Genomic DNA, 24,817 nt, shown 5'->3' on the forward strand with positions numbered 1-24,817 from the left:
TTAAATGACATGGAGCTTTTGTGAAGTTAATGCTTTGAGTTTGTTCTTGCAAAATGGTTCAATAGAAAATATTATTAATCCTAGGTTTCAGAGCTTGAATTTTGGATTTTGAATTAGAATTTATGTCAGTATAGTTAAAACATAGTATAAAAAAATTGTATTGAATTTTATTCAATTTTGTACAAATTCAAATCAACGACTTGAAAGCTACACTCCTAAACACTGTACAAGAGAATTCAGAAAGATAAATTTTTTTTTTCCCAAATGCTGTTATTTTTGTTATAAATATAACGAAAACATTAATGTTGCATCCATTGCAAGAGATCAGGGAAGTTGGATCCTAAAGTTGTATGTTGCATCCATTTTGGCTTGGTTTCGTACAGATATCTACTCAAGTATCTAAATTATCTCCAAATTATCTCTACAAATCATGTGTTAATATCCTTTCTATGATCATTGACTGTTTATGCTTTGGTTCCTTTGTAACATGATAGATAACGTGGTGACTCAATTGCTGAACTTATTGAAGTTAATGGCCCAGTGGGGTATTTGAGTTTGAGGTACAGAGGCTTTGAGAAATAAAGAATTAAGCTTGTGGTTTTTTGTTTTTTTTTGTAATTTATGGTTACAAGAGGATTTGAACTTCAAGTTCTATTCTTAAGGGGGGTGAAACGAGTTATTATGTTTAGGTAGAACCTAGAGTTCTTGGAGGCATATAACTTCTTGGCTAAAATTTATACTTGCTGCGTATGACTTATTGGCTAAAATTTATACTTGCAATTGATTACCAACTTTTGAAAAAGGTTTTGGTTCCTTTTTTCTATGGGCAAAAGACATTGACCTTCCCCGAGTTTTGATAAAAAGATACTAAACTCCTCTGAAGTTTGAAAAATCTCAGGAATCTCTCTTAAGGTTTCAAGAATTCAAGGGACCTTTCCTGAGATTTGCCAAAAAGACATAAACCCCTCATTATGTTTTGCAAAAAGACAAGTCTTTTTAAGAGATGTTTGTATCTTTTTACCAAATCTCAAGAGAAGTTTGTGTCATTTTTATAACCCCTAGGAAAGTCAATGGAATTTTTGAAACATCAAGAGAGATCCCTATTTTTTTGTCAAATCTTAAAGGAGGTGAATGTCTTTTGCCATTTTTCTAACGGTCTTTCCTATTTCGATAATTGATCTTCTTATTAATAAGACTATTTGGTATATATTTGAGGTAAAACCTAGAACTCATGAAAAAAAATCTAAATTGTTGTTATTCTTACAACACAATGACACGGGTGCTTTGTTGATCACAATCCTCAATTTTTTCTTGAAATTGTATTGACGAGTGATGCAATGTTACATGATTATGGGTGCTTTGTTGGTCACCATTTTTCACACTTTTCTTAACAGAATAAGCAAAAGGCTTCTCAATTTCGACATGCACCAATTAGAATTCTTGACCTACTGGATGAAATATTGGTAAAGATAAAGAGTTATTGGAAGTCATGCTATTGGCTTGAAACAAAGGAAACTTTAATGGGCTAAGGAACAAAATGGAATTGATATAGATAGTGCTCATGCCGTGTAACACCCCAACCCCGAAGGGTCTGGGATATTTACTTTTTAATATTGATTTACGGTGGAAGTAAATAAACTCAATTATTATTAAATCAGAGCGCTAATTATTCATATTACAATCATTTATTTTAAAAGAAGAAAAATTACACAAACATAAATATTTGACATCATACTAATATTTCTAATCAATCTTTATTTTTCTATCCCCACCCGCATGCTTGTTAAGCCTGATTTTCGACATGTCCTTCAGAGTTATCTGAAATAAAAATATGATTGGAGTGAGACGACGCTCAGTAAGTAAATAAGATTATTATTAGTGTGTGACCAAAATGAGCTTTTAAAAATTCCGTAAAATAATATTTAATACTATAACTTCAAAATTTCTTCTAAAATAAATGTAACTATAAAAATTTCTACATAAAACTTTTTCCATCAACTATAATAATAAAATTTAATAACCATATACCGTGACTGTTAAATTAAACATTTAACTTTAAAATTATAAAAATATTTAATTATATACATACATATACTTTTCCTTATACATTTCCTTTAAATCGTCATTTAGGCATAAGAATGACTATTTTCATATAAACTTATACTTTTCCTTCAACTCGTTAATAACTTTGTACACGTAATTAAATATGCGTAAATATATATTGTAAAAACCACCCTTAAACCTATTTGCCGTAAGTCATGTTTACCCCCATGACTAAGTTGTGCGATTCGAAGACTGGACTTACCTGATTGATCGATCAAACTAAATCAATGTACGTAAACATTAAGTGAGATTTTTCTTATTAAGTCCTGGTCTGGAATTAAGTGTGCACTCAAGAGAAATCCACTAACATAAATAGTCACTCTGTAAACAGTGTGGGTGCACTCTGATCCGTTTAAATTTTAAGTTGCGGTACCGAACATCTGTAACTTTGAACTTTCGTTGCCATAAGGGGTTTTAAAATCATCTTATTATAATTTATACAATTTAAAATAATAGCGTGAAAATCACATCTTTACTCATATTTTCATTAAAAAAAATGTAACGTAAAAATAAACTCATGCCACACAATTTTTGTGTTAAAAATATATAATTTTTTTTTTAATAGAAAGAAATGTTGAAAATTTACCCGAGAGAATTAGAACATTTCTTAACCCAAAAATAAATGCAAGTATATTAAAGATAGAACTAGTATAATTAAATATACGTAAAAATAAACTCATGAAAATTTTATGAAACTAACTAACATAATTGAAATTTTCTTACAAAATAAATTCGAGTATGAATTTTAAATAAAAAAAAAAACTTACATAATCAAATTTACTTACAAATAAACTCGACTATAAATTTTAAATAAAAATCCTAACATAATCAAATTTACTTACCTTCTTCTTTTACCGTATGTTACGAACACAATAACTATCTTTAAGAAATAAGATCGGAAAGAGTGGGTGAGTGAGAACTTACTCAAAATTCTCTGTCCACCACAAATTCTTTCACTCACTAATCCTTCTCTTCCTTGGAAAAATTGTTGTGAAAAATGAAGGTTGAGAGCTTCCTATTTATAAAAAAATTTTGGAGAAAAAATGAAATTTATAAAAGTGTGGAGAGATTGGTGAAATTATAATAATTTTTTTAAAATTAAAGAATAGGCAAGGGATGGGCAATGTATGGATTGAGTATGAGATGGGGATGGATGCCATGTGAGAGTGCTTGCCATCATTCCTATTAAATAAATTTTTAATTAATTACTTACTTAATTAATTAATCAATTAGTTAATTAATTATTTTATTATTTTTCTTAATCATTATTATCATTATTATTATCATTGTTATTACTTTTAAACTATTTTTAGCATTTATTTATTTTATTATTTATTTTTGAACAAGAATTAAATTTAAATTTTGAAAACTTATGTGGACCCTACATGGTCTTGTGGGTCCCAAACAACTTTGAGACCCAAATGAATCATACGTAACTTTAATAATTCTCATAAGATTTTATGAGCCCTACACAGTTTCGAGACTTGTGTAAACCTCCACACAGCTTCGGGACTCATGTGTGGGCCCCGCATAAGATACCTATATTATTATTATTTTATCATATATTTCTGCAAATTATGTCAGTCAAAACATTATTTTATGTACTTATTTACGTGTACAAACAGTATCTATCCTATTTATCTTATAAAATTCCATTTTGATCAGGCCGACCTCTAGGGGTGGCAAAACGGGTCATAACCCGTTGGGTCACCCGGACCCGCCCGTTTTAAATGGGTTCGGGTTTAAGAAAGTCAACCCATTTAATAAATGGGCGGGTCACGGGTTGACCCGTTTATAAATGGGTCAACCGGGTTTGGGCCGGGTCACCCAACGGGTGACCCGTTTATTTGGCTCCTATTCCTATATATATATATATTACACATTAACCTTAAACCCTAAATTTCCTTGTGGCCGCGGCTGCCTCCTGCTGGCTTTCACTACCCTCGTCCCTTCTGCTTCATCGCGTGGGAGATGGGCGGCCATCTTCATCAATCATCATCCGGTTGCAGACTTGCAGAGTTACAATATCCTTCCCTCTCCCACAAAATCCCAATCCCGACTCCACGGCTTCGCCTCTCTCTCGTAAATAGTCTCCTCTCCTACGGCATATCCTCTCGCCTCTCAAGCCCTCGACTCTCGCTCTTTACTCTCGCAATCGCAACCTCATAACCTCGAAGGTGACAGGTCAGTTCGAACTTCGACTTCGCAGTTCTCCACTCATCTCTGGTCTGATCTGCCATAACAGATCTGCTCATTCTCCGGACTCACCGTCGTCTCCATCCCAATTTTCGTCTCCGTCTCTAGCTGACTTGTGGTCATTCAGGCTTTACTTGCTTAGTGGTTTACTGATTTTGTTTGAATCTGATAAGTGAGGATTGAGGAAGCCGAGAGAGAGAGAGAGAGATTTGTTTGAATCTGATAAGTGAGGAAGCCGAGAGAGAGAGAGAGAGAGAGTGAGGAAGCTTGATACCCCTTCTGGGCCCTTCAACCGTGAGCTGTAATTTGGGACTTTAATTTTTTAAATAAATAAGATAGAGATGTGTTTTATTTGGGGTTTTAAAATTTTAAAATAATATATTTTTTTAAATAGGTAACCCGCAACCCGCCCGTTTATTAAACGGGCGGGTTAGGGTTTAAATGATTGGCACCCGTTTAACCTCGACCCGTTAAAGACCCGATCCGTTTATGACCCGGCCCGCTGGCGACCCGCCCGGACCCCGCCCGCCCGCCCGTTTTGCCACCCCTACCGACCTCCAAGGAGCGACTGAACCGCAATGATCTCTGAGCACTCGCTAAGATAAAGTCTTTCTTAGGCATCAAACATGAAATCAAGGATCTTACAGAAAAACACTTCTGTATTGATATTAACTTAATGAACATTTTTATTATTTTATTATTATTTTGCTTTAATCGTATATATATTTTTGGGTCATCACATGTCGAGTCATGTGACCAACAACAGGATTTCATTGGAATTGACACCTAATATGATTTAAATGTTGATGCTACATTTTCATCTAGAGTTGAGTCTGAGTCTACATTGAATCATCTAAGGAGATCAAGAGAAAAAAAATCAACATTTGTGCAGGTTTGGATGTAGTTGTTGCAGTACTAAATCGTGGTAACCCTTGAAATTATACTGAAGAGTAATTGTTCATAGGAATTGCAAAAATAGATGGCATGAGTGATACATCTCACATGAAGGCTCACAGAGGATCAAAAGGTTCTCGAGCATTCTTAACTTGTCCAATTGGGTGTCACAATCTTTGGGTGTTGATAAAATTTGGATCTTCTTTCTTCAAGGCCTAGTATTTGCACGATCAAAGAATCAATATAGGAACAATGATTTTTTGTTTATCTTTTAGTATAATGTTTTATTGAAATTGTGAAAAGTTTAAGTATTTAGTATATGCATTTTATTTTTAGTATAATTTTCTAAATGAAAGTTTGAAAATATTAATATTTAATATATGCATCTAATTATTTTGAACTATAATTTTCTAATTGAAAATGTGAAAATTTACAGTGTTGTGTATATGTATTTTATTTTTTTTCATAATTTATTTTATAAAACAATAAATATACATTTTGTTATTAGCATGTACCAAAGATTTAATTAAGTAATGAATTTTGTTAAAAAAAAGCTCACGATTGATGTAAATAATAGTAGCAAATGACATCATTTCCATTTATTTTTCCCCTAATACCAAACAAAAATTACATTTTTTTTTGGGAATCTTTTTGTTTTTCCCTTTTTTTCCCTCAACAACCAAACAATGTTAGGATTTTAATTTTCTTTGTTTTTCCTTTCCTTTCCTTTTCCTTTTCCTTGCCATTTTCCAAGACCCAAACATAGTTTTAGCGGGCCCGATTATTAATGTATATCTTAGTGAGTTTAAAATTCTATGTGAACGAATGATCCCGTTTAAGTTTTAAGTACATGTTTCTCCAGCCTCCTTGGCATCAAGAGATTGGATGACCACCACTTCAACAAACCACCTAATGGCCATCACACCCACCAACAACGTCCATCAATTTGAGTGAGAATTAAATTTAAAACTGTACATAAACAGAGAAATTTCCAAGAAAGTAACACAATGTTTAAATTAATCCATATAGAGCGTGCAAAATAATTCTGATAATAAAATTTGAAAGTAATTATTAATTTTGTGTATTTCATGTCATGGAAATAATTTCTATGGCCATTTGCTTTATGATAACATACAAAACATTTTTTATTCTACTAGCATGAAGGGACTAATTAAAAGGATCTACTACTTGGGTATTTACTTTTTGTATTCTTAAAATACATGTATAAAAGTATTAGTTAAACAGAAAATTTAATGGCAGCTTAAGAAAATACTATAATTACGTATATCGACCACATGAATATCTATAATTAATTCATAACTACTTACAGCATGCAAAACATTTTTGATTCTACCAGCATGTGCATATGAATTGTAAATTGCAGGTGCTAATGGCAATACTTGACCTGCTATTATGAGGCAAAATCTCTAGAAACATATAAAATGAGGTACTCATATGAATCGCCACAGAGAAGAATGTTAATGATAACCGATTGGAGCTGGCGACTCCCTCAATTCCTTTCCCTGAACATGAATATCCTGCATGGCAAGAGCACCATCATAAATCCCAAAAGTGGGGGGGGGGGGGGGGGGGGGGGGGGGGTGGTCATTAAAATGAGAAACACAAGCTAAGATCCTCCAGAGATAAATTACAAATGTTTGTACTAGAGTTAGTCATGCTGCAAAATGCACTTATTATACGTTTGGTACGTAAGAATGGAATGGAATCGAAAGAAATAAAATTAAAATTTTCACTTAATTTCATCATGCCCCACATTCAAATTTACATTCCATACCAATCCTACACCATTCCATTCCACCATGCCATTAGGGGTGTTTACAGATGTTGTAGAAAAAGGTCAATAAAGATTATATTCTATGGCATATGAGAGGAAATGTTGGTAATAGTATTAGTGACACCACTACACAGATGTTTCCATTAAATCTCACACTAAATTTTTATCCTCAAGGGTGGATAAGGTGATTAACTCAAGGCTCTCCTGATTAAAAATGTCAAGATTCAAGTTTTGTAGGTTATGACTTTCTATTTGAGATAATACATTGGTATTTAAGTGGAGAAAGGTAGAAAGACAGATCTATTATCCCGGTGGATTAATCGAGTGTCTAAAGCGCCTTAGACACTATCGCTTCAAACAACCAAAAAAAAAACCTATGTGATCTTCAATGGGTTTTGACAACCTGGCAAAAACACCTCTTGTGGTGTGTCGTTGGTTAGGATCTATGGATTACTATAAAGTGGAAAATGTGGCGGATCAAAACAATCGTGTTGCCTGGCATGCAAGAAACTTGTATAAGAAATTTTGCATGGTGATAACAAGACTGATGTTTTCTTTTCTGCTTTCATGTTGGCCATCAAAACTAAATAAGAAAGGTGTATAGTGCATCAAAACTAACACTTATTTAAATGAGGCTAAGGATGTTGAAATAAGGCGAAGAACCATCCAATAAGAAGCTCAGCCAAGTCATCTGGTAGAACTTTTTAAAGGACCTTCATAAGCGTTTGATCTATTCTGCAACTTAATCTATTAGCTACTTCACATTTACATGGTTTGATGTCTGTACCCCACCCCACCCCCAACCCCACCACGAAGGAAAAAAGTATTGAAAATACATCACAAACATGTAATAGTTAAATCTTTATTAACAAAATAAAGTGAGCTCTACTTAAACCAGCCAGAATTTTAAGTTTGGTTTGTATGGCATTTTGTATATTGGTTCTGTATGGGCAGTAAGTCTAAGAATTGAACAAATTTAAATTGAACAAATGATTGAAATGAAGTCATACTTTTAATCAATTATATAAAATTTAAGCTGCAATTCCGCAAATAAAATTTTTTTTTAATGAAGCCAAAAAGGGAAAAAAAGAAAAAAAGGCAATATTTCAAAGTAGCCTAGATTAAAAGAGATTAACCAAATGTGGTCCTGTTTTATTGACCAATAATTGAAACATCTTAGCCTAGATTAAGAGAAAAGTGCTCTTATTTTAGTAGAAAACCTGCCTATTTCCCACAATGATATTCCAAAAGAACGGAAGAAGAAGGAAGTAGAATATGAATTTGTGTGCACGTGCACGCATGTGTATTCATGCATCAGAAAAAGGAAGTTAAATATGAATGTGTGCATACGCATGCACGTGCATTCACACATCTATGCATTGTAATTTTGAGCATTGAAGGCTGCCATATATATATATATATATATATATGCAGATTTTTGTAATATTTAATGCAGGTCGAACTACTTAGAACTACAGCAACAACAACAAACCAAACCTGAAGTCCTACTAGGTGGAGTCAGCTACATGAATCCTTTTATGCTAATTCACACAATCAAGGACATTTTTCTCAAATAGTTTAAGAGCTACTAAATCCTTCTTTACTATCTCATTCAACGTTATTTTAGGTCTATCTCTACCTCTTAGTTGCCTAACATTCTAATCCATAGAACAAGGTTGGTCTTATAGTCATCCTATAAAACTTCCCTTTTTAATTTTAAGGGTATTCTACAATCACACAGTACGCCTAAAGCACTCCTTTATTCTATACAACTACTTTAACTCTATCCATTACATCCTCTTTGATTTGCTATTAATTTCTTGGCCATCAAGTCTATTTTTTTTTTGGAATATACCTCTTAGCATAGCTGAAGTTACATTTTATATATTACGTCTTATTTCCAACTATCCTAAAACTTTCTGACTCTAAAGCTTTTCCCCATAATTCTCATTTAGATTCTACTCCCCTCCTTTTTTCATCAATCAAGACAATATCATTTGCAAACAACATTAAACACACACCATGGGATCTCTTTTTTATTTTTTGGATATTTAATCACTAAAGCATAAAGTAAGGGCTCAAAATAGATCCTTGAAGACACTTATTATGATTAGAAATTCTCTAGACTGTCACTTGGAATCCTAATGCTAGTTGTTACTCTATCAAACATATCCTTAATGACATCATTATACCTGCTATATACTCCTATCTTTTTTAAAACTCACCATAGAACTTCCTCAGGTACAGTATCATAGGTTTTCTGAGTTAGTAAATACCATATGCAAATACCTTTTTTTCCCCTAAACTTTTTCGTCTTAAAAGATTGATAGCTTCCTAGTCGATCTCCTAGGAATAAAACATATTTCATTCTCTAAGACCCTCATATTTAACTGTTTTAGAACTAAACCAATGAAAGTGTTGAGGTCTCGAGACAAACTAGAGTGCCAACTCCTGAACCAATACTAGAATAACAAGTCTTTTGAAGACATTTCCAACATAGAAATCATCAAATATGAGAACTGAATATTTCAATATCATATATTTCTTCTTTTGTGTTCGTTGTGAGACCCACTTGATGCTACACAACAATGGTAGCCAACCCTGTACCAAACCACTCGTTACCATACCCTAAGTTTGAACCCATGACCACAAATATGTTTATTTTATGCTTAGAACGTTTTGACACTTTTTTTTTGTTCTTTTTTCTGTTGGATTTACCAAAACTCTTGGTGAGGGCGCTTGGACTTTCATTCCTAGAAATGAGATGTCTTAACTGATGCGAATATTTTGTTTGGTTTGCAAGACAAGATTCCCAAGCATATACACTGGATGTCCGTTTGGCTCAAGATAAGAATCTTCTAAGGTTACTACAAAAAAAAAAAAAGAATCTTGCCAGACTTTTCAAAGAGATGACCATTATACTTTGATTTGTATATGAACAACCATATTTCCAGCACAAAAAACTACTAAGAAAATGTACCAAATTATATCTATTTCCTAAAAAGTTCAACCATTATAAATAAGAAAAAAATCAACACTCAGTAATCCAAATAACTGTAATAGCAGGGGCCAATAAGGTCTCAAATTTTCAACCATTATATTATATTACATTATTGTAACTTAGAAATATTACTACTTTCATTTTAATGAAATTTATTTTGTTATTGTAATTTCTTATTTTAAATATAATAATAGTATGAAATAATATTATATCATGGTGGGCATTAATGCTAGCCAAAATAGTGGGGCCAATTTAGTCTTGAAAATAGTATTCACAAAATGAGATTCCTATGAAACTGACCTGTACAGAGTGGGAATGGGATTTCCATGTTTTGTGAGAATCCTTCATTCCCAAGGAATGTGAGAAGAACATCACATTCTCCAGAATGTTGAAAGATGCTGCAAACTGCCACTTTGAGGAACTGAGTAACTAACCTTGTGCAATTACATTTTATATGACCTCTGCATGAAGCTGTTGAATTCTTTTATGCCCATCCGGATGAACAATAAAAATTTAGTAAATTATCTTATTGCTTATTAGTGTCTAGATAACAGTTGTCAAAGTTGCACAATTCCCAATTCAAGTGATATGATTTTTAATTCGATTTGATTCAGATTCAAATCTAGTAGGCAAATATAGAAAACGCAAGAATTGACCATGAACATTATGATTCTTGATTCAAATCGTATGATTTGAGATTAATGAGCATCTACATCTGACTCATATTCAACAAATCCAATTGGTTCCAATCAAAAGCAACTTTCTATAATCCAGAGATTCACTATTTTTTTAAAGAAAAGAGCCCTAAACTTTTACAAAGGGCCTGCAGAATTAAAAATAAACAAAATCCTTACTTTTATCTCTCGAATTGAATTGTTTTAAAAATTTTGGTTTCTAAAACTTTTTCTAAAGAGTTTAACAATCCTATAGTCTCTGTTTGTTTGATTCTCCTTAAGAATAGTTTATTTTGAAGCTGGAAGTGTTTAGACATGGAGACATTTAAAATTATGACACTTCAAAAGTGAGATACTTCCACTTTTTTGACATTCTCATAAATAGTATATATTCATTCATGCATAGAATTGTATTATCTATATTAGTACACATGGTCATTCAATTTTCATTGATATGTTTTATTTTTAAGGCATTTTGTTTGCTTTACATGTATCATACAACAAATTTTATAATTTGTGCCAAATATTATTGTTAAAGCTTGATATACATTGTCGGCCCACAAGCTAATAGCTTAAGCTTTTAGGTAAAGTGGTAATCTAACATGGTATCAGAACTTGTTACCAAGAGGTCATGAGTTATAGCCTTGTTGCCTGTGTTTATTGTGTGATGTTAAAAGAAATTATGGTATTCCCTGTAATGGGTGTTAACTATCGTGTGATTATCACTCCACGTGCTGTTGGGCAGGGCATGTGGGTGAGTGTCAAAGCTTGATATACATTGTTGGTCCACAATCTAACAGCTTACAATTATGATTCTATTCAATTCTCAGTTCACAAAATTAAGATTTTGATTCATGATACAAATCTGATATGACAACTATGGTCTAAATTATTTTATGAAGAAAAAAACACATAACAAATACAAAATTTGAAGCTATGGAAGAGTGTAAGAAAGATAGCCATTGGTACTTACAGAAGCAAAATGGTTAACATCTCGATGGTGAGCTTCATCAGCACGGATAACAGTTATAACATCCTTCAAAGTTGCGTCCTTTGGTAGCCTCCAGTAGTCAATAGAAATAGCAGGAGCTGGAACATTTTCAATTGCACCATTGTCAATATCCTTCAAGTACTCTGTGTATGAATGTATAGCCTCCTCCTCTAGATACCCAACAATTCTATGTGCCAGTTTGGGGGAGAATAGATACAGAACAAAAAAGGCATTAAAGAAGACTCCCTGCACAGTAAGAACTAGCAGCCTCTCATACCACCTAGGCTGTACAAGTTCCACCATGGTCATCAGGTGCATCCTCTCATTTTCTGCCTCTTCAAGCAATGCTTTTATCCAACCACCACTTTGCTCGAACTTGCGAAGAGACCTTAGGTGGAGCTGAATCCCTCCCACCATGCCAGGAACAGCTGCCACTGTTTCCAGCATCATTGCACGACATCCATATCGTCTCTGTGATGTAATTCCACTAATCAATTAGTACAGTGCAAATCAGGGAGATGGTTCTGAAAATATTAAGTTAACTACAAAGCATGGTCGATAACAACTGCTGTATATGGGGAACATCAACACTCAAAAGCTTTAAAACCATCAAATTTACCCAAAAAAATTGCAAAAAAAGGCTGAAAAGGATCACAGAGAAACAACTCATTGAAATCAAATGCTGCATAGTTACTCAATTACTCTACTCCAAATACAATGTAAATATACACCCACACTTCACTCATGTAGAAATTTTGGATTCTTTTTATTAGTATCTCAATATATCTTCATTGGCAAGGTGGTTTCATAAATATAAACACTCCCACACAGACATACAGCATTAGGAAGACATCTCACAGAAGCATGAATAATACAAGCAGGCAGATTACATTCACTAAAAGTTTGTGAATACACCATACACCCAACGTTTGGTCAAGAGTAGATGGACCAACATCCCTGCTCAAATATTAGTTCTCCACACACTTTAGGCTTCAAATTATGGGCTAATATAACATTCATAAAAGGCTCGTCTAAAGATAGAAAATGACAATTGCCTATGATGTATGAAAATATCAATTTATATGACCTTTTGAATGCATGATCTCCATTAGGATGTAATATTTGGATTTGATATGAAATTCAAAATAAATTTTAAACGGGCAGGGGCATTGAAAAGAAAGGCAGTGGAGAGGATAACGGCCCCATGGTCTCTAGGTTTAGCAGCCTAGGCTCTGGTCAAGAAAAAGGGGGGAATAAGATTCCTCCATAGATGAAGAATACACGGCCATAAAAAACAATTTTAGATAAGTCATTTTTAGATTAAGAGGCTGTGCCTTGGTGCGATGGCAAGTGCCTCCACCTCGGTACGGGTGGTCTCGGGTTCGAGACTTGGGAGCGGCCTCTCCAAAAATGGGGGTAAGGCTTGCCGAGATCCACCTCTCCCAAACCCCACTCAAAGTGGGAGCCTTGTGCACTGGGTATGGTCTTTTTTTTTTTTTCATTCCAATAATCCAATTGGAAGCAAAAAGGCAAGATGCAGTAAAGAAATGTGAGGGAAAACTTGAAAATTATAAAGGCCTCTCACTATGCATTCACATGTTGGTACAAGTACCCTAAAAAAATGTGATTTAAAATTTTGGTCCCACGCTGATTTGGAGAAGTATAAACACACACACATAACTTTTCTATCAATGTTGGTTTAAAACAAATGTAAACTTCTTGCCTTCACCAAATAACTTAGTTGAATTGAAGGATCCAAAATACACTAAAACTCTTTCTAAGAAGAGTTAAAAACTTAAAACATGCAAGTATGCTAATTTACACAAGGTGTGCATGCTTGAAAAAAAATCACAGCCGATACGCCCGCTTTCCGTTATGTAACATCTGCAACTCCTGCTTCCCATTACACCCGTTATAGTCACGTTACGCTACCCGCTACCATGATTTAAAACCATGCTGGCCCACAACCTAACAGCTTATTACTCTGAAATTAGTTTTGAAGCAGTTGTTACTCCTAACCACCTTTGTAAAGAGGTTGCTAGCTGTGAAAGATAGAGATCAATTAGCTTCCCTGATAGATAGCAGATGCTGCTCCCCTTGTCCTCTACTGTTCATCCTTCTATTGTTTAGTTCCCTTACTCTAGTCAAGATTTAGTTCAGTTTATGGACAGCTGGTTTAGCGTACATCCAATCCTGGAGATTGAATATTGAACACCTATTGCACCAAAGCAACAGCAAATTTGGTTTTAAGACAACAAATTACTGTGATATATAGCCTGGAAGTTCACTACTGAAATAAAGTTTTGTTTAATTTCTTTTTCATTATGTTGCTACTTGTATTGACTGCTCAAATAAAAATTTTTGCAACGTTCAATGTATGCTATATATGCACATGCATTTGCACAGACAATACCATAAATGACATTAGATGCCATGGTTGCATTAAAAAAAGGGAGATGACAGTATAAGAGCATGTGCGATTCTGTATCAGTGAAGTGCAATCCAGTAGAAAACATAGATGGTAATGCCCTGACATGGAGAAAAATCAGAAATACAGAAAGAAAAGCACCTTAAAGAAAATATCTGTTGGCATTCTAAGGAGCTTCACTGTTCTCAATGCAAATTTATCCACTAACGTTTTTGGTACATGGTGCTTGCTCAGATCAATTGACAAGTCTGCTTGATAAGTATCCCATGGCTAAAAGAAGAAGATGAACTCAATCAAAATTGGAACATAAACTAAAAAGGAAAGGATCTTTCCAAATAATAAAAGGTGAGAAAAACACATGCAAAAAAGTTGAAAAAGAAACCATTTAACAAAAATAAGCACATATCTCTACTGTTTTTAATTACTCTAGCTCTTGAGCAAAAAATGCAACTACGACAATAGTGCTGCTCTTTAATTCCTTTGAAGATTGGAAAACCAAATCATTAGAAACCCCAAAAGAATGTGCCTGAAAGGAAGCCAGAAAGAGAACTCAGTCCCACAGCAAATGGGAAAAATTTGTTCGAGTCTCAATGATATCCTTGTGTTTCTCTAGATCCAAAGGGTTCTAAGGAATAGCATACACCACAATGTCTGCAAATCCCTTCCTTTTCTACTTTTTCCAAAGCCCCAGAATCTCATGAGCAAGAAGTCACCGCATTTTGAGACACCCCACACTTCACTAGAGCAAGAAAAGAAGTGCTTTAGAGTTGGTTTTCCACCCGACAATGTAGAACATGGTGAACATTTCTCTGATTAAACTCTTGGCATGTCATTCAAATATCTGGACTCATGGTCTGATGGGATCTTCTAACCTGTAACAAGCCATGCGTATGAATCTTGTTAAGAGTCACGGTCCAGATGAAAGCCTGGATCTTAAAAGGAACCTAAGCCTTCCAAATGATATGATTCATAGCAAAATAACAGGAGGTTTATGGTTTCAATAAATGAAGGAATAAAGAGTTGGAAGAAAAAAGAACCCGATGAATCTCCTAGCCAAACCCCCATACTGCTCCTAGTTTGAGGAACAAAATAGTCCAAAACACTCAACAATGTGATAAGATCATCAATCTCTCTCGCATTGAGATTTGACTTCCATTCAGTTTAATTCAACTAATGACAAACCAAGAGATACATAACAATGCATATAACCCACTAATTGAGCAATTTTTAACAGCAAAATTAAAATGTATCACTGATTTAACCCAAAAATATGTATCACCAATACCAAAAATATCAACTGCTGTTTAGCAATACATAAAAGGACAAGAAGTCAATAACATTAGTAATAATATTTATAGGCTGAATAGAGCTCAGAAAGAATCCACGTTATTAGAAAGATTTGTAGGCTGTATAGAACACCAAAAGAAGAAGAAGAAGAAAACTAAAAAAGAAAAAGAAAAAAAAGGAAGATAAAATTGTGGTGTTTTGGGAGGATCACATATTTCAGCCTAAATCATATTTTGTTCTTCATATTATAAATAATAACCAGTTGAGTTATAAATTTATAATTGACAGGAATTCTTTTATGGCAGCAAAGAGTAAAAAGCTTAGGGTGCATCATTCAAAAAGAGGGCCAATGTAGGAGAATGAGATATTCCTACCAAAACTGTAGAAGATCAATCATCCCATGGGTAACTAAATGAAAAGTTCAACCTTCAACCATATTCAAATCATTTGAGAGATGAATGCCAGCTGCATTGAATCCATGCTCAAAATTATTGAAGGAAATTGCTACCAGACATTGAGAAATCCCATTTGTTTTTCATACAAATCAAGAGCACTCCAAGTGTAAAAATTAAATTAGAATAATTAATACCTAAATCTTGGTAGTGTATTCATGGCAAGCATTCTCTGTCACTTTATATTTAGTAAATAGTATACTGTACCCAATTAGTCACCTCAATTAGCAGTTTTGTTGTTTACCATTTTTTAAACGATTCTTTTCTTCTTTTACATGAGCCAATCTGCCCTAATATCATTCGGACCAATAATTACTGCATAACTGAGTTAATAAGTCCATGTTTCCAAATGTTTGAAAGTCCTGCTGCTCATCAGCAAACATTTGTCAGGTTGATGACTAGTAATTTCATCATAAAATGGTAGTTGAATGCCTACCGCATAGGCGCATAGCTATGATTGATAAGGTTTAAAAGAGAAAATGTATGAATTATTAACTGGTATTTTGCTTAGACAAGACAAAAAGTTTCTTTTAGAGCCTTCAATTCAGCATTACAGCATATTTCAAATGTAAATCAGACACCACCATTTGCTTGAATAGATAGGACCATTGCTTTTAATTAGTTTAAGCACTGTCTAACAAGATATCTGAAAAAAAAAAATTATGTTAAATTTGGACTTTAAACAGTACAGCGTGCAGCAAAAATATTTGATTCAATAAAGGCATACTATTTTATTTTATGCTGGCATAAGTAATTTTCATCAAAACACTCCTTGCCTTTCCAATTGGTTTTTTGAAACTCAAACAATCACAACTTGGTAGCTAGATAAAACCTTTAAATCCTTTTAAATTAATCTGATCAAACATTAATTCAAGGAATAATTCAAATAATTTGGAGAAATTTATGCTAAATGATGGTAACTTGAAATTTGTTTTTTGTCTTTTTTTTTGGGGTAGCAAACAAGAAGATTTCATTAAAAGATCAGGAATGTACAGAGGAGAATATGACATCTCCTAGAAAAAAACAGGGGAAAAAGAAAAAAAAAAACAGGGAAAAAACAGAAAACACAAAATCGAGCCTCCAAACAGAGCCAATCCTGTCAAATACCCAAGAAGCTCACTCTTTTAAAGCACCCATAGCCAACACGCCAAAGTGAAGTCACGTGATTAATATCCTCCGAAACCAGCAAAGAATTCAGCTTCTTACCCGAAAAAATATATGTGTCAGGTTCCAACCATAAACCTCACATCACTGCACATTTCCAAAGTGCTGCCAGATCCTTTTTTCTTCCAAAACTAAAACAAAATCCTCCACCATTTCCGGGCAAACTCAGCTCTCTCCCATAAACCAAATAGCTTATTCTAGATTTCCAGGCAAAATCACAGTGAAGAAATAAATGGAATGCTCTTTGTAATAAATTCGATAAATCATTTCTAAGTTTGATGATCTTGAATCCATATTATAATTTTTTGTTTTAATATCTAACGTTAATAATTTATAAATTGATTCATCGAGAAGATTTGCCCTAATATTCGGATAGCACTCAAAATACACCTTGAAGAAGATTTTATGAGCTCATTTTAGTTGAAACTAACTCAGTTATCATTGATCATACTTATGATCTTTAAGATGCTTCAAAAATCAATTTTTCAAAAATAAAAAATTTGAAAATCATTACTCCTTCTGAGTGGGGTCAGCACCCATGTGTCTCCAAAAGATTTAAGGGCCTGTCAAATACCCAAGAAGCTCACTCCTTTAAAGCACCCATAGCCAACACGCCAAAGTGAAGTCACGTGATTAATATCCTCCCAAACCAGCAAAGAATTCAGCTTCTTACCCGAAAAAATATATGCGTCAGTTTCCAACCATAAACCCCACATCACTGCACATTTCCAAAGTGCTGCCAGATCCTTTTTCCTTCCAAAACTAAAACAAAATCCTCCACCATTTCTGGGCAAACTCAGCTCTCTCCCATAAACCAAATAGCTTATTCTAGATTTTCCAGGCAAAATCACAGTGAAGAAATAAATGGAATGCTGTTTCTGAACAGTAATAGCAAAAAACACAAACTGGAGAAAATGCCTTCCACGGTTTTCAACTCTGCAGCAAGTTATTGATATTGACTTTATTAAGCACAACCAATCAGATAAAAGCCTTTAACTTTTGGGGGAACTTTGGCCTTCCATATTTTTTTATGGAGCAGAAAAGAAAACTTAGAAAAGGTCAAAAAATCGCTAAAAGATTTGCAAGAAAATAAACCCACACAGGGCTGCCATTCAACATTTGAATTTTCAAAACCTTGATTGGTGCAGTGGAAGTTTCATAAAACACCTTATCTCTTGCCTACCAATTTTTTTCAACTAATAGCCATGGACAAATGCCAATTTCTCTTTTCTTCATTTCTAATAATGGTTAACTGGTTAAATAATGCTCACTTGCTCACCACTACCCAAAGCAAGGCCTGATCAAACCACCTTCCATAATTGAAACAATACTTGAAAAAATTAAGGAAAATCCTTTCAGAAACCTGATTACGTAATAGAACACTTGAAGTTGATTCCTTTTCTGTTTTTTTTTTCTTTTCAGAGAAAAATACTTGACAATAGATATCTTTTATGTTAATTTGTATCCCTAGCATTAATCTCTACTATTAATTGTGGGAATCCTAGGCAGTTTTCAATCATCTTTTCAAAGATACCCTCAATTTGTAAGAAATTTATAATAATAATATTTACAAATCATACATATACAAGTAATTTAATAAATTATTTTATTTTGAAATTTTAAATAAATATTTATAACTTTCCATTATCTTCTTTGACTCCCCATTATTTCTGAAGATATAGTAAATTTAAAGAAGTGAGGCACACACACTTTGTGTGTGCATAACTAGTTGTTAATTAAACACACCCCATAACAGTTTTCAATCGTCATTTTTTGCTCATATTCAAAAAAATGAGGGTTACCATTTAATATTAGAATTGTCAAAAATATAGAAACATAAGTAATTTGACCAACTACTTTCAAGGGTTTCACATCATACGCATCACCTTATTTTTTTGCTTTACTAATAGAAACACATTTTTTTTAATTCCTAAAATATCTGGGGAGCTGTTTATCTTCTTTATTAACTTAAAGTGCATAATGCTAAAAATAATAATACAATTACTCTTAAAACTGCAAAATAGGACATTTGATCTCCATGGAGCACACAAATGTGTGCCCAACTGCCCATGACTAGTTATATACAAGGGATTATTATAACCTAATCCTTTTTATTTCTCTAATATTGAATATTATAAAGGAAAATCTATTTTGGCATCTTCTTTCAAAAATGTCAAAAAAATTTATCCCTATAACTATCAATAATTATTCCAAAATACTCCTTTAACTACTCTCAACTATCCCAAAATATCCTTATAATTATATCTAATTTATGGTCAAATTTCAATCCACATTATTGATTTATCTAGTGCTTCTCAGAATGCTTTCAAATAGAGACTCAGCCAGGCGATCGAGGAGGAAACAGGCTCATTTAACTGAACTTGAGATACAGGTTTGGTCCCTTGACTTGCCCAGTACTTCTTTTCTTCTCTGTTTTTGTTTTTCATTTTATAACTACTCATAATTATCTCAAAATACCTGGTAACTATCTATAATTATCCAAAATGCTCTTATACTATTTAAGTTTTTATTATTTTCTTTATAATTTTTTAAAATTTAGAAAAATAAAAATTAGTGGATCATGCACTACCAGTATTGATTTATTATTATTTAGCTTGAGATATTTTTTTAGTTTGTAAGGGCATTTTTGCTATTATAAAAATCAATTACCTTTTTCAATCAATAATCCTTCTGGTCAACTAATACAACTACTGAGAAACTATTGTTTAATAGTCGGATTTTCTTTTCGTTTTTTTGAAGTCTTAACTAATGAAACAAGAGTATAGAACTCCAATTTGAATTCATTTTCTCTTCCTGCATTTTCTCATTAACGAAACGGATCATATCTACAACAAATTAACATTAAACGTTTAATTACTCAAATTCCGACTTACCATGAAGCAGTTCCAAGGCCATTCAGTCCCATCATCCCGGGTAATCTTCCGCCTCGATACCCCCCAATAGCCCGAAACCGTACAATTCTCATCCTTCTTTACAGCCGGCGGCTGCTCCTTCGCACTCGTCACTGCAGTCTCCTTCTCGACCTTCTCCACCGAGCTCATCCAACGGGACCCACCGTGCGTTTCCAGATGCCTCACGACTGAGGCGGTCCACGGCGATCCGCGGCAGTAACAGTTTCTGCCGCCGAGGAGACTCCGCGCGAATATGGACCTGGACACGAACCCGTTCATTTTTTAGGAGGAAAATGGAAGAGAACTGATCCGTCAATAGCTCAGAAAGGGGGAAGTTTTGGGAGTCGGGAGTCATCGTTTGTAACCGTTCGCAGAGTTGATGAAGGTGCTGTGGGGCCGCGATGAACAGTTGAGAGATTCTTTTGGGCAGTTACGGAGGGAGAGAACAATACCGATTACCGAGAAATTTGTTTCCTCTGGAGGAAGTTGCAACAGGAATGTTGCTTGTCACGAAAGAGAAATGTTGCTGCTCACGAACCCGCGAACGGACCAACGTGACAAGCTAGACGGAAAATTTATTAGGAAGGAAAATGATCAGGTCACGGGCCAGTTCATTCCGGTGCCTTAGGATCAAGATTCTACTTGAGGAAATGATTAAGGATTTTACTAAAGGAAATGAAACTAAATGAAGATAGGAATTTTTTTTTTTTAAATATTTTTCTTCTCAATTAAATACTCTTAAAAATAAATTTTATTTTAATATTACTAAAAAATAAAAAAATAAATATTAATGATGTTAAAAATTAAATTTTTATTCATAATTTTGATATGCTTTTTATTTTCTTTCTTACTTTTCTTGAAAATCAAACATAAAAATGTGAATTTTTTAATATTTTTCTTCTTCTTCTTCTTCTTTTTTTAAATATTTTTCGAATTCTAAACGAAGTCTGTGTGTTCATCTGACAGCATTTGAGAGGTAGGGAGAAAGATATCACCGTGGGCTTGGGGTCTTATTGAGCACACTTAATCCGTCTAATCCAACCAATTTGGAAAATTAGTTCAGATCAATTTAGAGATCCATTGATAGTTTATGAGTCACTTTTGCGACTTTAGTGTCCAAGTCATACATTGTAAAATTGACACATTTTAAAATATTTTAATTTTATATTTTTGGTTTGATTTCGATTTTAGGGATATTTATAGATATTGATGTTTTGATTCTTTTAGAAGAAATATGAAAGACATATTTTACATTTTATGATTTAATATAGTTGATAGTAGAGATGCTAGCTAACAAATATAATATTTCTTTAATTACTTCTAAAATCTTGTCTAAATTGTGTTAGCAAAGCAAATTAAAAATTATAAAGTACTTATTATGCTATATCGTATTGTTACATTGATACTTTGCTTTTTATTTTGTTTTTATGAGAAATCTATTAATCAAATGTATTTAACTTGAATGACACTAATATAAGTAGAGTTTTTAATCTAACATATGTTTTTAGGATTGACTTTTCGCGACGAACCAACTAGATCGAACCGGTTAGAATTTTATGTTGAACCCAACCTATGAACACCCCTAACGTGAGCCCATGATGGTCTTGGCTCATGACACATAGCATTACGATATTAGAAAATGATTACCATGAAAGAATGAATGTGCCAAGTTGAATTTACATGGATTCATAATGGTTAAGGACTAGTGAACAATAGCATACTTAAGATTATTAGGTTAGAGCTTTGCTATTCATCACAATCAAAATATCACCTGCAACTATCACAAGTGTTGTGGCGTTTCATGATTTCTTGAAATTAGTTGACTTTTTCACATGCAATAAATTTAATAAATCATACGGTAGCACATCACTTTTGATTTGTTCTTATAATATTTTGTGACAAATAGAAATTTCTATTAGGTAGATCCTAATGTAGACTTCGCTTGAAATATGAAAAACATTGGGGAAAAGAAAGGAAAATATGAAGAAATTTATTTTTTTCATGTTTGGTTATAAGAAAAATGAGAGAAAAATAATAATAATAAAACTCTTATTAAAGCAAGGAATAAAAAATTGATTTTACTCATTATTTACATTTGATATTTCTTAGAAAATGAACTTTCTTCATTTTTTTTTTCTTTTCTTTCTCCAAACAAATCATTGATTACTCTTAAAATCGTTCAAAATTTAAGAATATGATTGATTGTTTAAATGTGATATAGTTAGGCAATAACTTAATAATTATTTTGTTAGATTGTCTAACTATTTCATATTTTAGACAATTTATCATATCATTAAATTTTAAGTTATTTTTAATTAATAATTATCAGTTTAAGTTAAACTTTTCAAAATAAAACAAAACTACTCAATGGTATGATTGTTCGTATAAAATGTGAGATGATTAGACGTTCTAATTTAATAGTTTCTCATCATGATCATTCTTCGTGGAGCACACACCTTGCCATTTGGCTACATCATTTTGTGACATAGGACTATGATAGATAACATTTAAAAAAAAAAATGCAACAATTTACCATGCTTGAGTTTTTTTTTTTTGTGTGGTTATGGTAAGTACAAATCTTAATGGGGTCTTTTTTTTTTTTTTTTTTTTTTTCTATTTTTGTAAGAAAATGAGTTACCATGAAGTGCGAGTACAAGTAGATATACTCACAAAAAATAAAAATAATAATTAAATAACATGTGTGGATTGATACATACTAAATTACACATGGTGTCTTGTGTTAGTTTTTTCGACAAATTAAATTTAGGAAATTGGGGTGTGAACATTAGGATTAATTTGCCGCATTTTGCGCTATGTTTTTTTTTTTTTTAATTATTATTTTTCTTTATTGTTAACAATATGGGGCACATTATGACTAGGGGAATTTTCCACAATTGTGAATTTATTATTTTTACATAGATAATGGGAAAATCAGGGGAAAGTACTGGTGAATGGTGATAATAGGAGAGTTTTTTTTCCCGCCCCCGGGGGGGTAAAAATATTTTTTGTGCATGTATGTTGCACATGAAAGCATTCAGTCATGATAATTAATATTGAATTTACAATTTGAAGTTTATGTTTTTAAACGTTGTGAAACTTTTTATTAATTATATAATAATAATAATAATAATAATAATAATAATAATAAAGAAGTCAACAGTTCCTAAAGAAGATCTTCATTTCATCTTCGAATCATCTAAGGTAGGGCAAGAGATCCCTACAAATGAATTGATTCTTGTTTTTATTCAATATTATTCTTGGTAGGGTACCAAATCCCTAAAGATGGTATTCATTTCATCTTTGAATCCATCTAAGGTCTAGCAAGAAGTCCTTATGGATGATTCAATTTTTATTTTTATTCAATATCATCCTTAGCAAGGCATGAAATCTCTAGAAATGATCTTCATTTCATATTAAAGTCCATCTAATTAAGGTAGGGTTGAAGATCCCTGTGAATGACATGATTCTTGTTTTTATTCAATATCATCCTTGGTTGGGCATGAAAACCCTTGAGATGATCTTTATATTCCTTGTTTTTCGTTGTCATCCCAAGTAGGTACAAAATCCCCATAGATTATCCAGTTCTCTTTTCCCCTAAACTTCATTCAACAATCTATACATACTCTTTTGACATCTATACAATTAATTTTGGTCACAGTGGACATCTCTTTCTTTGTCTAATATTTTCACATGAAGACATTAGTCAAAGAGGGGCATCTGTTGATACCCATTTTTAACTTAGTATTCTTTCAATTTGGTTTTTGGAACAACCTTTTCTTTTGTCCTTGCAAGGGAACTTGAATCTTTTTGGCACAATTTTAACCTTTAATTCCATGTCTAATGGAGTTGGGATGTTAACTTCATGAAATTAACGATTTATCGGTAGTTTATTCCATCACTTCATGAAATTAACGTTTATAAGTAGTTTATTCTAAGTTTTCCATTCTAAAAATGTGTTTCCAAACACCCAAGAGGATAAAAGTGATAATTTTACTTCTCTCTGGGGGTACTCCTAGATTTAGAAATTTTGTAAAGCCTAGCCTTTTTTTTTTTTTAATAAATAAGGAGGCTAGGGAAGGGTAAGGACACAATAAGAAATAGAGAGGGGGAAGGAAGATACGTTCGTCTTTAGAGGAGAAGAGCCCTAGATTCATTTGCAGAGAACTAGAGAGAGGAAGGTGGAGAGAAACCCTAAGATATAAATTTTTCTTTCTATTCTCTCCTATATTCTAATTGATCCACAATACTCAATAGAAGATTTTGGCTTTACTAGGGTAAGAAACTAGATCTTTTTGCAAGGTTAACCCTCATGCCTTCTCTTTGTTGGGGTTCTTATAAGTAAAACATAGAAATTTTATATTTGTATATGTTAATTACATGTTCTTTAGAATCTTCATGAATTTTGGCATGAATAAGATAAAGTTCTAATCTTTGTCATAAAAGTCGTCATCATTCTTGTCCTCATCCCTAATCATCATCATCACTCACATCATCTAATTTTATCATCATCATCATCATCACACATCACCTAATTTATCATTATCATCATCATCTTCCTATTAAGTGCCTTGAGGTGAGCCTTAAGGCAAGCCTCGATGAAGCCTTTTAAAACACTGTTTTGAAAAGGGATTAGCCTCATAATCCTATTTTTAAAAAAACATAATGAAGATGATGATGATGGTACATGCCTAAAACGTCTTGAGACTCAATCTAAAATTAATACCAAATTCCAAAAAGGCTAACACATTATATGTTGAGGCTAACACGTTTTTACATAAGGCACGCTTTTTCCATTTTTTAGTTAAGGCTTATGTATTTTGGGTGTGTGAAACTCAAGCAAGATTTAGTTAAAAAATTTCAACTGCATGTTTGTATAAAAGAAATCTCATAATATGAGTTGATTTCTGCAACTCTTTAACT

General features: G+C 33.0%; 1 protein-coding gene across 5 annotated transcripts; it reads right to left on the reverse strand.

Moving 5' to 3' along the window:
- Positions 1-1,631: 1,631 nt before the first annotated feature.
- Positions 1,632-20,597, reverse strand: LOC131163809 (ubiquinol oxidase, mitochondrial-like). Of its 5 annotated transcripts, none has more exons than XR_009139137.1 (5): positions 19,880-20,595; positions 14,224-14,352; positions 11,637-12,125; positions 6,599-6,731; positions 1,632-1,818 (listed from the first exon to the last, which is right to left on the reverse strand). XR_009139137.1 is itself a non-coding variant. In XM_058120578.1 (5 exons), exons 2-5 carry the CDS (start codon positions 20,045-20,047, stop codon positions 6,672-6,674), a joined length of 846 nt encoding a protein of 281 aa, XP_057976561.1. In that variant the 5' UTR covers positions 20,048-20,156; positions 20,350-20,597; the 3' UTR covers positions 6,431-6,671. The 5 variants fall into 5 exon arrangements, 4 of the variants coding, with proteins under 4 accessions (XP_057976561.1, XP_057976563.1, XP_057976560.1 ...); XM_058120578.1 differs by lacking the exon at positions 1,632-1,818 and having other exon boundaries at positions 6,431-6,731; positions 19,880-20,156; positions 20,350-20,597; XM_058120580.1 differs by lacking the exon at positions 1,632-1,818 and having other exon boundaries at positions 6,431-6,731; positions 19,880-20,156; positions 20,263-20,353.
- Positions 20,598-24,817: the final 4,220 nt, after the last annotated feature.

This window comes from Malania oleifera, chromosome 9, assembly GCF_029873635.1.
Source record: "Malania oleifera isolate guangnan ecotype guangnan chromosome 9, ASM2987363v1, whole genome shotgun sequence".
NCBI classification, from domain to species: Eukaryota; Viridiplantae; Streptophyta; class Magnoliopsida; order Santalales; family Ximeniaceae; genus Malania; species Malania oleifera.

What these genes read in the sequence shown, in the direction of transcription:
- LOC131163809 (XM_058120577.1), bottom strand. Translation starts at nt 20,176, where the DNA reads ATGAACGGGTTCGTGTCCAGGTCCATATTCGCGCGGAGTCTCCTCGGC. An exon ending in GGCCTTGGAACTGCTTCATG is followed by an intron (nt 14,353 to 19,879) that starts GTAAGTCGGAAT and finishes TTCTTCTTTTAG; the next exon opens with CCATGGGATACTTATCAAGC. An exon ending in CAACAGATATTTTCTTTAAG is followed by an intron (nt 12,126 to 14,223) that starts GTGCTTTTCTTT and finishes ATTACATCACAG; the next exon opens with AGACGATATGGATGTCGTGC.